At 40.7% G+C, this 14,338-nt stretch overlaps 1 protein-coding gene across 1 annotated transcript in view; it reads left to right on the top strand.

The window, feature by feature from the left end:
* Window positions 1-14,338, top strand: part of SOX5 (SRY-box transcription factor 5) — an 845,257-nt gene that overhangs the window by 758,234 nt on the left and 72,685 nt on the right. Inside the window, 1 exon segment of the mRNA XM_033953468.1 lies at window positions 12,333-12,505. Within this exon segment, the coding sequence (XP_033809359.1) occupies window positions 12,333-12,505 (173 nt within the window).

The following is a 14,338-nucleotide window of genomic DNA, read 5'->3' as shown; positions in this document are numbered from 1 at the left end:
ACGGTAAAGTTGGACAGACTGGATGGACCATTCAGGTCTTTAACTGCCATCATCTACTATGTTACTATGTTAATATTATTGGTCTTATTTACCATTCCTTTCCTAATAATTCCTAGCGTCCTGTGTGATTTTTTGGCCATTGTCACACATTGAGCATTACATATAAGCCCCTTAATAATACCACTCTGTGTTGAACATGCTCGCTTCTAAAATGGCCTTTTCTTTTGCACATGACAGGAAAGATACATGTTTCTTTAGTAAGTATATATCCATTTATAAAACTTACTGAGCTTATTGAGCCATTTATAAAATATCAGTGTAGTGTTAAATAGGTGGACCTAGACTTTCATTTTCTAACAGGATGACCTATTCAAAGTCATTCTCTACTGAGATAATTTTAAAATAGTTTTGTGTGTATTTAAATCATGTTTTACATGGAGGAAATGGCTTGTATAAAACTATTGCTGAATATGTACGTACGTATGTTTCAACATGCTTGCTACTTTCGTTCATACTCAGGTAGATAAATTATTGAATGCCCCTCGTATAAGCACATGCAGAATGATCTTGTGTTAAGTGTTCCCAGGGGCATGATTACATGTACTCCTGAAAGGTCACTTGGACACACAAAGTCAGAGGCGTGAAGAAGTACAAGTTTTATTCACAGCATGCATGCTGGACCCCTGAGCTCCAAGCTGGCTCAGAAGTGCCGAAACCAGGAAGTTACAGAGATATTTATTCATTTTTCTGGCTATACAACTGAATTCTAGAAAAAGCTTTTCACGTGTTACTTTTCTTAACACTCATTGGTTCTAAGTTCACACTAGCAGGTCACTAGCAGGACACCTATCTAACTCTAACAGTTAAATGTACAGAAGGGCAGGGTACATCATGGCTCAAACTCTTATCTATTCAGCTTACAATGTGGTAAGGTAGGGACATACATTTTAGGCAGATGCAGTCAATAGATTATACACTGTTTTCAGCTATGTAGACCAGAGCAATATTTTAAACAAAAGTTAACCATTTCATGACCCTACATTCCCCCCTTTCAGGCTGGCGTACCTAAGGAGCCAAGCCTGACAAAATAAAGTTAGGGGTCAGGAAAGTCGGGGTCCCCAGTGGGTAAGGGACGATACTGGGAGAGGGCCAATGCAGCAGTGGAACGTTTGACAACAGAGTCCATAGTTCAGTGGAGCAGCTTTATGGCTATGGGGACCACACAGGGCAGGCAGCAAAGGAGCAGAGAAGACAGGGCAGCAACCAGCAAGATGATCTTCAATGCTGAACCAGAGGGCAACCAGGAGCTGAAGGTACCAGAGATCCAGTCTGCAGTAAGGTCACGCCAGGTCTGGTCAGGAACATGAGCCAGTTTGGTGATACGATCCACATCGTTCTCAATCACTTTACTCAAGTTCAAGGCAGCAGTTGGAGAGGTTGAATTTATCACAGGCACAGCAGCTAGTAAATAGTCCAAAGCTAGACGATTCTGATAAATAGCAGTGCGCATTTTAGCATTCGCTCTGCCAATGGTACTCAAAGCTCGGGAGGTCTCATTGGTTATCAGTTCAAGTACAGCTTATAGACAAATAATGCAGTTCAGCATATAGATTGGGGTCCGATAGCCCCAGGTGTCATCCTCGGTCCATGTGGCAGGTCCATAAACAGCAATGATCCGTTCTGCAGGACAGTCATCACCCCATTCACCTATTTTAAGGGAATTGGTGGAAGTAGACTGCTTTTGGCGACCTCTAGTGTTGAATACAGGGGCTCCCAGGTGTTCACCATCGGGAAGAAGCTGGGACGAATCATGCAAAGCACACATGTACCAGTCCATTAAGCAGGCAATCAAGAGTAGGCAAACAGATCACAGAGCCAGTATCAACTATCAGGAGCTGACCATCATTCATAGGAAGTTCCATTAAGCAGTGTCTGAAGGGCTGAAGACAGTGGGAAGCAACAATGGAGGTTCACAAGGCCCATCGTGAAGGTCGTGGACCTGACGTAAAAGTGAGGGTCTGTGAAGTCAGGTTTAACATGTCCAGCTGCATTGCCTCTCATAGCCACTGTTCTCCCATACCAGTCCCTCCTCATACAAAATAATTGCTAACATTAAGAGTCTGACCTATAGTTTCAGCAAACTATATAAACAGATTTCTAGTGATTACAGGATATTAGTATCTACTTTCATAATTTCATAAAACTGGGGAAACACCACAGAGTGATAGACAGGAGCACATGAGTGGGATACAATTCGGACATATACATCAGTACCTGAGTCTCACCTTTTACCATCAATATACAATGCCATGCAGTCTCTGGCCTTCTGGACTTGGACATTGGCATTCCAGTTATATGGGTCAGTGATAGTGAAAACCATGGGATTACAGTAGCCTGTAGTACACAAGGGGCCGGAGCTAGGACCTATAGTAAGGGAGGCAGACGGGGTATTCTTTCTCATAAAGGACAGGCTCCACCATTAGTGAAGGTTTCCTCATAGGGGCAGTTCTTAAAGGCATCAGGTTATACAGACATATATACTTAGCACTTTTGGTATAATAACGCTGTCAATCTAGGGAGCCACACAAAACTGAATTAGGGGTAGTACCATGACCTTGAGAAACATCAAATAGCACACATGTATCACAATACAAAGACACCAGGCGAGTGGGGTCTACAATAAGAGTCTAGTTGATAAGTGGACCCTCAACATCATCAATGCAGATTTCCGCCCACTTTTAAACTTCATCACCAGTAGGTTGGAAACAGAAAATACTCTCTGATGTTTGACACTTTCTGTACTTAACTCCTTCATGCAAACAAACATCAGGCAAAGGGGCTGCACTTGTTAAGTACAATAGGAAAGAAATACAGAAGAAAGAAGCATAAGTAAGGGCAACACAAATATCAGATATATATACTAACATAGGAAGCTCATTTTTCTTTCAGGCACAACTTAGAAAACTTCAAACAGTTATACTCGAGACACTTGCTAAAGGCAGTGTGAACCACAGGCAGTCAATTAAACTCAAACACTTATAAAGAATTATATTCAGAACACCTGCTAAGTACAGTGGTAAATATTCAGAACTTTTGAGGTCTTAGAAAGCTTCAGCTGAAGATCCGTGTTGTAGTGGAACCAAGTTTCATGTCCGGACACCTTTGACAACTGTAAGAGAAGAAATTAGGACAGTAAAAGGACCTATCCACCTAGGTTTCAGGGGGTCTGACTTCCAAGTTTTAGCCATACTGTATTTCCAGGGACATACCCATGGACTTGTGTAGCTATCGATAGTGGGGCCCTTTCCAGGACCCATTTGTGGAACTCTTAAAGGGCTTTAGCTAAAGACTGGACCTGACTCTGGAGGATATCTGATCCCAGAGTAGCAAAGGAACCAGGATCTGGGTTCACAATGGGTGGTTGCCGGCCAGACATGAGCTCAAATGGGGCTTAGATGGGATGCATCTAATCTGAAAAAGAACAGAAGGCAGCAGGACAGGCCAGGACAGATTCGTTTCTTCAATTCATTTTGTGAGAAGGGTCTTAAGAGTTCTGTTTATTCTTTCGACCTGACCAGAGCTCTCAGGATGGTAAGCAGCATATAATTTCTATTCAATTTGGAGGGCCTGAGCAATTTGTTGGACAACATCGGCAATGAAAGCAGGGCCATTGTCACTGCCTATAAAAACAGGGAGACCAAAGCACGGAATTATTCAGGAGGTGTTTGGTTACGTCTCTGGCGTGTTCAGTGCAAGTAAGGAAGGCTTTGACCCATCTAGTCAGGGTGTCTGTGAAGACTAGGAAGTGACTGAGGGAACGGAAATGGGCATGTGGGTAAAATCTACAGACAGAACCTGCATCGGATATATTCCAATAGGTTGGTATCCAAGAGGTGGCAGTCATCTGATTGGGAATTTTATTCTAGAACCGACAACACACTGTCGGACCATATTCCGGACTAGCTGATCAAGGTGATTGATAAAGAAATGTCTCTTGAGAGTCATTTTTCATAGCGGGTTCTTCAGAGTGTGCCAGATCATGGCATCTTTTGACAATCGTGAGGGCCAGGTGTTGAGGAATAACTATGAGGGTGTTGTGCTTGCGTTTGAAGTATCAGTGTGTGGGTCTGGATTGGCACTTGAATTGGCGCATTTTGTATCCACCCCCCTTTCAGGACAGACTGGCCCAAAATAATGCATGCCCAAGTCTGTTCCTGAGAAGCGTACTGGGGTGTAAGGGAATCCAGAAAAGGAATGATTGTATACAGAGGAGTCGAAAGAGGGGGCAGAGACTGGCAGCTCGGGCTGTGCGGTCGGCAAGGGCATTGCCACGAGAGACAAGGTCCGTCACGCGTCTGTAAGCATGGCAGAGCATAACAGAAACACGTGAGGGTAGTTGTACGGCCTCAAGAAGGTCAAGAATGAGGGAAGCATGATGGATCAGGCGGCCAGAGGCTATAATGAAACCTCGATGTTTCCAGATGGCCCTATGGGAATGCAAGTTAAGGAAAGCATATTTGGAGTCAGTATATATATATTGCAAGACTGAGAGGCAGAGTGGCGCAGGGCAAAAGTGAGGGCATAAAGCTCAGCTTCTTGGGCAGAAGGGCCAGAAGGCAGGGGCCTGAGTCAGAAGTTTTTGGAGGCAGTGAAAAGACCGCTCCTGAAGTTGGGTCCAGACAAAAGGGGCTGAGTCAGCGCCTTTGGTGGAATCATACAGAGGACGAGCAATAGTAGAGAAATCAGGGATCCAGATGGGACAGTATCCTGCAATACTGAGAAAGGTGCTCAGAGCCTTGCAGTTATCAGGGACAGGGAGACTACAGACAGCCTAGACCTCGGTGTAGGAAGGGACCTGGTACCCTTGGAGATTTGAAAGCCAAGGTAGGTGACACGAGGAAGGCATACTTGAAATCAATGTAAATATGGCCACAGGAAAATTTAAAAGGCAGACCCACTATCTGAAAGACTCAGATAAATAATAATAATAATAACAGTTTATATACCGCAATACCGTGAAGAGCTATGTGGTTTACAAAAGATTAGAGAAGGTACAAAATAATTGAACTTAAGATGTGTACTAACACATAAGAATTGTTCTCAATCCCTATTCTATATCAGGTTCCTACCCCAAAGAGCTGACTTATAAAATTAAGCTAAATGCAGTTCTGGATCCACCCACTAAGCAGGGTAGTCTGACACAAGCGCTCTCTAAAGCAGCAGTCCCTTCACTATCAGCTGACTGGCAAAAATATTTACTTCCTTATAAAAGCATTCCTAAAAATTACATTCTTATTCCTAAAAGTTACATTTTTATACTAAGCTTACATGATTTATAAACAGAAATACAAAACAAAGATTGGAATATACAGTAAAACTTTGGATTGCAAATAACTTGGTTTGGAAGTGTTCTATAAGACAAGCAATGATTAAATTTTAACTTGCTATACCAGCAACGTCTTGCAATACACGTACATACAGTATAGAAGCATCACATTTTCACAACTGAGCCAATGGTTCCTCTCTATATAACGCTGCAGGAATGCAGTGACTGTTCCAAACGAGCAAGGGCATGCAATACAAGTATGTATATTTTTGTACACTAGTGCCCTGGAATACAAGCATACTTCTGGAACAAATTATGCTCCCAAACCAAAGTTTTACTGTACTCACAAGTTTAAACATTGTTCATTTTTATTTTTTTACAATCAACATGGGTCTCAGTAGAGACTTACTCCCCCTTCCTACAGAATTTCACAAAGGAGAGAGAGTTGCTTAAAGATCAAAGAGATCAAATTACAGATGTAGTCCTTTTCAGAACTTTTAAATTTAGACAAATAACTACTAAATTTGGACAAAGAACTTCTTTTTAGCATGGAATATAAGTTCCAGAAATCATATTTTTCGTTTATATGCATTTCTGAATATGCATATACATTTTATAACATAGCCAAAAATGCAAAACCACTTATCTGTTTCAGGAGAAACCACATTTGAAGTGCTAAACATTTCATGGCCCTTATCAGCACAAAAGGAAAAGTACTCTCCTCTCATGCTGTGAACAACTGACAGTTTAAACTTCACTAATACATTTGAACAGACAGAAGTCATAAAGAACCCGGGATACTGCAGGACTTGGGAATCAGATGAAGGGAAGAATTTGGCAAGGTCTGAAGCAAGGACGGTGAAGGGTTTTCCAATAGGAATGCAAAATAGGCTGACTGGAAGAGGAACCGACAGCAAACGAATGCATAAAAACTTAACGGGTTATGTCCTCTTCCAGGGAGCCAGAGGGGGCCAGCCCACACCAAATATCGGCCATTCTAACTGGCACAGACAAATAAGGGTTGATTTGTTAAGTATAATCAAAGACAAATTCCTTTTTTAAAATTAGCTAACATATCAAGGGATCCCCACAGGTAGACAGACATCCCCCCATTGTGCAATGGAGGACAAAAACACTTCCCTGTATTCCTGGCCCCGCCCGTCTCCGGGCTAGGGAAACGCAGTACTAACAGGTCCACACTCGCTTCGTCCTCAAGGACGTCTCAGACACTCTCAAACACACAAAACACAACAGATTTCAGTTCAGTTACTCAACCAGAAAATAACAGTTCCTAGAATCCCTTTCCCACAACTTTTCAGCGACAGATCACGTGGCTTACTAGGCAGGAGACGAGAGACAGGATAGGGATGATCAATCCCCACTTACCAGATAGTGGCCACTCCAGGTACAGATACAGATACAGATACAGATTCTTGTACTTTAAACTGAGACTAGATAAGTCAGTTGAAGCGGTCCAACGTCCTGAGGTCTGCCAACCCCCCAAAAGGAAGGCAGCCGGCTAAGCAGACATATCAGCCGTAGGACCAGAAACAAGTGACCAATCGAGTAACCAGTGGTCAAGAGACCTTCAAGTCCCTGTTCGGGCGCCAAATGAAAGGTCACTTGGACACACAAAGTCAGAGGCGTGAAGAAGTACAAGTTTTATTCACAGCATGCATGCTGGACCCCTGAGCTCCAAGCTGGCTCAGAAGTGCCGAAACCAGGAAGTTACAGAGATATTTATTCATTTTTCTGGCTATACAACTGAATTCTAGAAAAAGCTTTTCACGTGTTACTTTTCTTAACACTCATTGGTTCTAAGTTCACACTAGCAGGTCACTAGCAGGACACCTATCTAACTCTAACAGTTAAATGTACAGAAGGGCAGGGTACATCATGGCTCAAACTCTTATCTATTCAGCTTACAATGTGGTAAGGTAGGGACATACATTTTAGGCAGATGCAGTCAATAGATTATACACTGTTTTCAGCTATGTAGACCAGAGCAATATTTTAAACAAAAGTTAACCATTTCATGACCCTACACTCCCATTTTATAAAATATGCATATACGTGCATAGAGATCATGCAGTTTTTTTTATGCCTTCTTCCCAGCAGAAAGGAATGCAATATAGCACAAATTGGAACATTTTGAATTCAACACAATATACGTACTTTCATCTCTGGGTATTCCGTTTCTCTAACTTGATCTCTACTAGACCTCCCTATTTGTATTTGCATGAGAGATATCTGTCTGTGTGCTTAGATACTGAGTGCTGCCACCCCCACCCTACCCCCAACAAGGAAGATTTTGTAATTTGCTTGTTAATAAGAAAAAGGAAAGGCAATTATTATTTTTTTTTTTAATTCAGAGAAGTGAAGATCAAAAGTGCCATCCTATTGCTTTCCTTTTGCATCTTTTTTTTTAGAGGTAAAAATAGGAACTTAGATGGGAAATTCACAATGTTTTTGAAAAGCAAGGAAAGATTTAATGCCCTCCGTAAATGTTTCCTTTCTTTCTGTCAAATACCCAAACACCAGCTAGGTTCCGTATGTCTTAAAATTAAGGGACTTGCAAACCGGCCAACATTGCTGATCTGAACGAATCTGACACCAGTTTCCCCTACTGAGCTGTTTTAAGCAGCTTGCAGTGTTCCTTTTCTTGGCAACCAGTAGATTAGATAGAGTATAGCAGAATAAACTGATATGATTAAACAAGGTTCTTTAGAAACAGAACATTCACAATTGAGACAAAAAAGAGTATTAATAACATTTTTCTAACACAGCAGTTAACTATTTTATATTTCCTTTCTCTAATCTTAATGTTTTACAACAAATCATAGGATTTAATAGTGTGTTTTGGCAGTTTACAGGATTTATAGCCCAGATGTTTTTTTGTTCTAAAAAGGGATTACGGTGTAAAGTTTGTTGGAATCCACTAAACATGTTGAGGCAAGCTGGTCATTCTGTATATGATTAGTGCTTGCCTTCTGTCCCACAATCCCCTAGTCGATATGGTTAAATTTAACATTATGTCTAGTTATTTCATGTACTATACGGTATTTTTTTTTTTGCCTTACTTAAAAGGTGATTCTCCATAGACAGCAGATTAAGTCAGTCAAACAAGTGGGTGGCATCATCCAACACTGCCAACATGGACCAGCTTTCAGAACTTGAAAAGAACTAAAGTTTTGTCAGGCAAGCAGAGAAGCTTCTGCTTAGTCTCCTTCCCACCTAATTACCTTAGTATTACACCAAACTTAAAAATTGTCTACCCAAAGATAGCAGACAGGTATGTGAGGCTGTGTTATCCCACTTTCTACAATGAACATGGCATACCATTACAGGTATGCCATTCCATGGTTCCCACTGACAAGCAGGATGATGAATCAGTTACACAAGTGAGGACTCCCACTTTTGGCACTTCTTTTTGGACGAAGAGACACCGATGCATTCACACGCACTGTTAGCAGTACGTTACAAGTTCATAACTGTTCCCTGAGGAAGGCGATTGTATCTCCGAAACTTGGATCATAGTCAGGACTTTGTCTTTTGAAACTTTGCCTATTTTAGCGATTTTTAAAGACTTTGATACAAACTGCAAATAAAGGTTTTGTGACCACAGGTTGGACTTGACATCTCCAGTGCCTCTTTTTGTATATTTCTTGAGATGAAGCATTGATAAATTTAAGTAAGGAGGAGTTAAACTCAGTTGTATAAGCTCCATAACATTAATTATTCAAAGACATTGATATATCTGTACAGCCTCTCCAGGGAGTAGTGGGGCACAAAAGTGTGAACATTAGACCATCTATCCATCTATAAGTGTTTCTTCAAAGAATGCTTATTGAAGGTGGCGATTCACATCACCACAGGTCTGATTTAGTGGGCTTTCTCTGTATATTTTAGACTTGCTAGTTCATATAGCATCTTAGTAACATATTAACTTAGTAATTTATGGCAGAAAAAACCATGACCCATCAAGTCTATCCAAGAAGGTTGTTGAGGTTGCACCTACCATGCAGTACAGGTTACTTTCCCCATGATTTTGTAGAAGTGCTAAAGGAATTCTATAACTGAAGCGCTCTTTGCTTAGTTTACATCCTCTTGCCTTGTAGGGACCCAGTGCATATATAAGAATTGCTGATGCTGGGTCAGACCAGTGGTCCATCGTGCCCAGCAGTCCGCTCATGCGGCGGCCCTTAGGTCAAGACCAGTGCCTTAACTGAGACTAGCTTTACCTGCGTACGTTCTGGTTCAGCAGGAACTTGTCTAACTTTGTCTTGAATCCCTGGAGGGTGTTTCCCCTATAACAGCCTCCGAAAGAGCATTCCAGTTTTCTACCACTCTCTGGGTAAAGAAGAACTTCCTTACATTTGTACGGAATCTATCCCAGTCCTTTTTTAATTCCAGCATTATTTTTGCTTCCACCACATTCCAGAAATTGCCTACAACATTTGAGTTGGGTGCAGATATTTATGACTCTGTTCAATAAAATATCCAAATGGCATTCAATTTTTATATAAACATTCTTGTGAGGATCACCAATTAAACTTTCACCAAGATATGTACCAAACTTAGTATATATCTCAAACTCCTCACCTCCAGTGTATAATCCCCAGCTCCTCAGAAGTACCACCTGGGCTCAAAGGTTTTCCCTGCCCTAGGCTTTATGTACTACCTCCTCACTGAAGCCGCTATCAAATTTTTAGTAACAAACTTTAATTTTTAATTTTTATTTATTTATTTAACAACCCTACAGGTTTTTTTCAAGGCTTATCATCCCTATTTAAAAAAAAAAAAAATGTTTTTATTTTCTTTCTAAAACATTTAATATACTAATATCCATCTATTAACTCACTGCTCATGGTAGTAGTGTTAAGAAATATATAGGTTTTACTAAAAACATCTCTCTCATTCCTTAACAAGCTTTACACCGACATATCAGACCACTGAATGTTAATTCAAAATGGTCGCGACATCTTCCTCTCCCTTATACACACCCACCAGGACCGATCAGCTGACGCTTACGTCAGCACTATCCACTTCAGCAAAACAGGCCTGGGAGGTTTAAATTATCATTACTTTGAAAAATGTTTTATTAAACAGATTTTTAAGCACTCTCCATTTGTAAAGAATTAAAGGACAACCTCCCAACTTTAACCCCTCAAATTAAAGTGGCCCATTCAAGCTCCAGATTTAATCTGTTTGGTAAAATTGTATTTAAATAGTAAATCCATCTCTGCTCAGCGAAATTTAATTTTTCTTCCCAATTACCTCCTTCCCTCCCTACATCATAATGTCTATTACTCTCCATCTTATTTGGTCTACCGTATGTTATTTCTGGGTCCAGTGTTGAACCAGCAGTGCCTGGAGGTTACCCGTGGCTATCCGGGTCTTATGCTCATTGAGCCGTAACTGGATGGGACGCTTTGTCTGACCTACATATATACCAGTGAGCAAGGGTAGACAATCACATAGATGACATAGTTAGATTTGAAGTTTGTATTATCACAGAATTCTCATGGGGCTCGCCCCAGGACCAGGGAAGAGGTGTACCCCAAGGTCAGGGGATAAGAACAAAATAGAATCTTTAGTCATTAACATTTCAACCATTTCCCTCACCCAGACACAGGTGGTGGTATTACAGTTAGGCTTGGGCTTTGTGATGCAAGATCATCCAGATTTTTTGGGGTTAAAAATTGTGATTTATAAATTCATTAGAAAATTAGAGATAAAAGTTTTCTTTCAGGATAAAGTTGGGGAGGAACCCCAGGAAGACCTGTCGCTGGTTAGAAAAGAATCTAAATGGATTCCTCCGGGTATCATTTACCCGATGTTAGTAAGCTTTCGAGATTTGATATTGGTAGGAATTAGAACATATGAGAAATCTAATAAACGGGATAACCAAAAGTATAATCTTACATGTGCTCAATATAAGTCTTTGATGGAATTGAGCGCAATGGACAATGTAATTATTAAGAAGGCTGATAAAGGAGGAGCCATTGTGGTTCAAGATAAGCAAACATATCAGATGGAGGCCAGTCGACAACTTAATGATAGGGAGGCCTACCGGCAATGTCAGGAAAACCCGGGGAACCAATTGGCAAATAAATTTTCGATTACATCATCCAGTTTTATGAACAGGGGCACTTAACAACAAAAGAGTATCGTTTCCTTTTGGAAAAATATTCAAAGACCCCCTAAGATCCAGTTTGTGCCTAAGATACATAAAGATTTGAGGAGACTACCAGGAAGACCTATTGTTAACACCAGAGACAGCCTTTTAGAACCTTTATCTACATTTCTAGTTGTGTTCTTTAAAGAAGCAGCAATGAAGGTTAGATCCTTTTTGAAATCATCACATTTGTTGAGACTGTTCTTGGAAGGCGTTTCTTTTTCTGACAACACTTGGGACTCCTTTTATCAAGGTGCGCTACAGGGGTTAGCGCGTTGGACATTTCATCACACGCTAACCCCCGTGGCACGCCAAAAAACTAATGCCTCGTCAATGGAGGCGTTAGTGACTAGCACAGCAGGCAGTTGAAAGCGCGGTATTCCGCGCGTTAACCGCCTACCGCACCTTGATAAAAGGAGCCCTTGGTCTGTAACTTTAGATGTGGTCTCTCTTTACACTCAGATTCCACAAGAGGGAGCATTACGCATCATTGAGGAAACTTTAAGGACCAGGCAAAGACAACAGAGAATCTCCACCAAATTTTTGGTAACATTAGCAAAATGGGTTATAACCCAGAATAATTTCTAGTATAAGGGAGTTTACTATCAGCAAATCCAGGGGGTGGCCATGGGGGCTATGTTGGCCCCCTCTGTGGCAACTCTATATGTGGGGAGATTCAAGGAAGTGGTGCCTAAGGCTTCTACAATTCACTCAAAAGTATATTTAACTGGTGATTATTATTTCTTCATTGAGCTAAATGTTAACAGAGAAACTGCGATTCAGGTTTACAGCTCTAAACAATGGGATTTTTAAAATGTTACTTTTCAGATATCCTTTCTTCTATCATGTCATCAGGCTACTTAAATGACCATGATGCTGTTACTAAAGCAATTCAGGAGGCTCAACAGATGAAAGAACAACTTCGGAGGGAACAGCAAATTCTGGATGGGAAGGGAGCAGCAGTAAATAGTCTAGGTCTGAATAACTGCAGAACAGAAAAGGTGAGTTCCTTAGACTTTGGGCTGTAATATTATTCTGGGCCTTCTCTCTGCTGACATTGTGAATGAGTTTGAAGACACTGTAGTGCAAAACAGATATGGAGACCTATGCACTGAATCTTGCATGTAATTTTTTTCTGTATATTTAAACATGTAATACAACCTTATATTGGCCAGAGCTAGCCATGTAATCTAAGGGCTCCTTTCACAAAGGTGCGCTAGCTTTTTAAGCGCACACACCGGATTAGCTTATGCTATAGCGTGCGCTAGCCGAAAAACTACCGCCTGCTCAAGAGGAGGCGGTAGCGGCTAGCGCGCGTGGCATTATAGCTCACGCTATTCCGTGGGTTAAGGCCCTAACGCACCTTTGTAAAGGAGCCCTAAGTTTCCAAGTTTATTTAATCTTTGATATACTGTTTGTCATAAACATACCTAAACGGTTTACAATTATCAGAATATTGTTAAAATAAAATATAAACTTCAAAGTAAAATAATAATAATAATAAATTTATTTTTTATATACCACCAAAGCCATGATAGTTCGAGGGGGTTTACAACAAGAGGCGCTGGACAATCAGCAAAGGAGTTACAATTCAAAGTCTTCGAAGTAGTTACAATACAAAGTCGTTGGAAATAAGGTACAGGTTAGGAGGAGTGATAACACTAGATTCATAAGTTACAATTGGTTAAACAATTTTTTTTTTATTGATTTTCTAAAATTGAGGTAAGATGAGGAGAGGGTGATGATGTTAGCCAGCCAGTCGTTCCATTTACTCGCCTGGGAGGCAAGAGTTCTGTCCAGGAATCTTTTGTAGCGGCAGTCCTTTAACAATGGCAAGGAGAACAAATTAATTCTGTGTGTGTACCTAATGGAACTGTCCAGATTAAATTGAGAAACCAGCTACATAGGGGCCAGGCCAAAAACTGATTTATAGCAAAGGCAAAAAAATTTTAACAAAACTCGTGCTTCCAAGGGCAGCCAGTGAAGTTTTTGATAGTAGGGACTGATGTGTTCCCATTTTCTCAACCCAAAAATCAGTTGAACTGCTTAATTTTGAATGATTCGGAGTCTTTGTAGGATTTTTTTGAAAGTAAAATAAATGATGTTGTAGTAGTCAAGTGTGCTTAGAATGGAAGATTGAACCAATAAGCGGAATGCTACTTCATCAAAATATTTTCTAATGGTTCTGAGTTTCCATAAGATCGAGAAGCATTTCCTAACCCAAAAGTCTGTGTGTACATTTAGGGAAAGGTGTCGGCCCAGGGTCACTCCCAGAATTTTTATGGAATCTTCAATAGGGAAGGCCTCACCGTTCACAAAAATTGTTGAATCTTTAATTTTGTCATTTGGGCTTACTAAGAAAAATTTGGTTTTGTCCGAGTTTTTTAGTTTGAATTCGGTCATCCATAATCCGATCTGATTTAAAATGAATGACAGGTGGTTCTTTGTTTCAGACGACAGGAATGTAAGGGGGATGACTATAATGATGTTGTCTGCATAGATGTAGAATTTGACTTTTAAGTTTTGCAGTAAGTTCCCCAGTGAGGCGAGGTAAATGTTAAACAATGATGGGGAAAGGGGGGAGCCCTGCGGCACTCCGCAAGAGTTTACCCAGCTACTAGATTGTTTATTATCACTGTAAACTTGATACGATCGTTTAGTCAAAAAGCCCTGAAACCATTTTAATACATTACCTGAAAGACCAATTGACATCAAACACTCAATCACAATGGTATGATCGACCAGATCGAAGGCACTGCTTAAGTCTAATTGCAGAACTAGAGCACTTTTGCCTTGACTGAAAAGGCTATGGAGGAAATCTAGTAATGAAGCAA

The sequence above is a fragment of the Geotrypetes seraphini genome, chromosome 7 (assembly GCF_902459505.1).
Source record: "Geotrypetes seraphini chromosome 7, aGeoSer1.1, whole genome shotgun sequence".
NCBI classification, from domain to species: Eukaryota; Metazoa; Chordata; class Amphibia; order Gymnophiona; family Dermophiidae; genus Geotrypetes; species Geotrypetes seraphini.
This window is presented reverse-complemented; position numbering and strand designations above follow the sequence as displayed.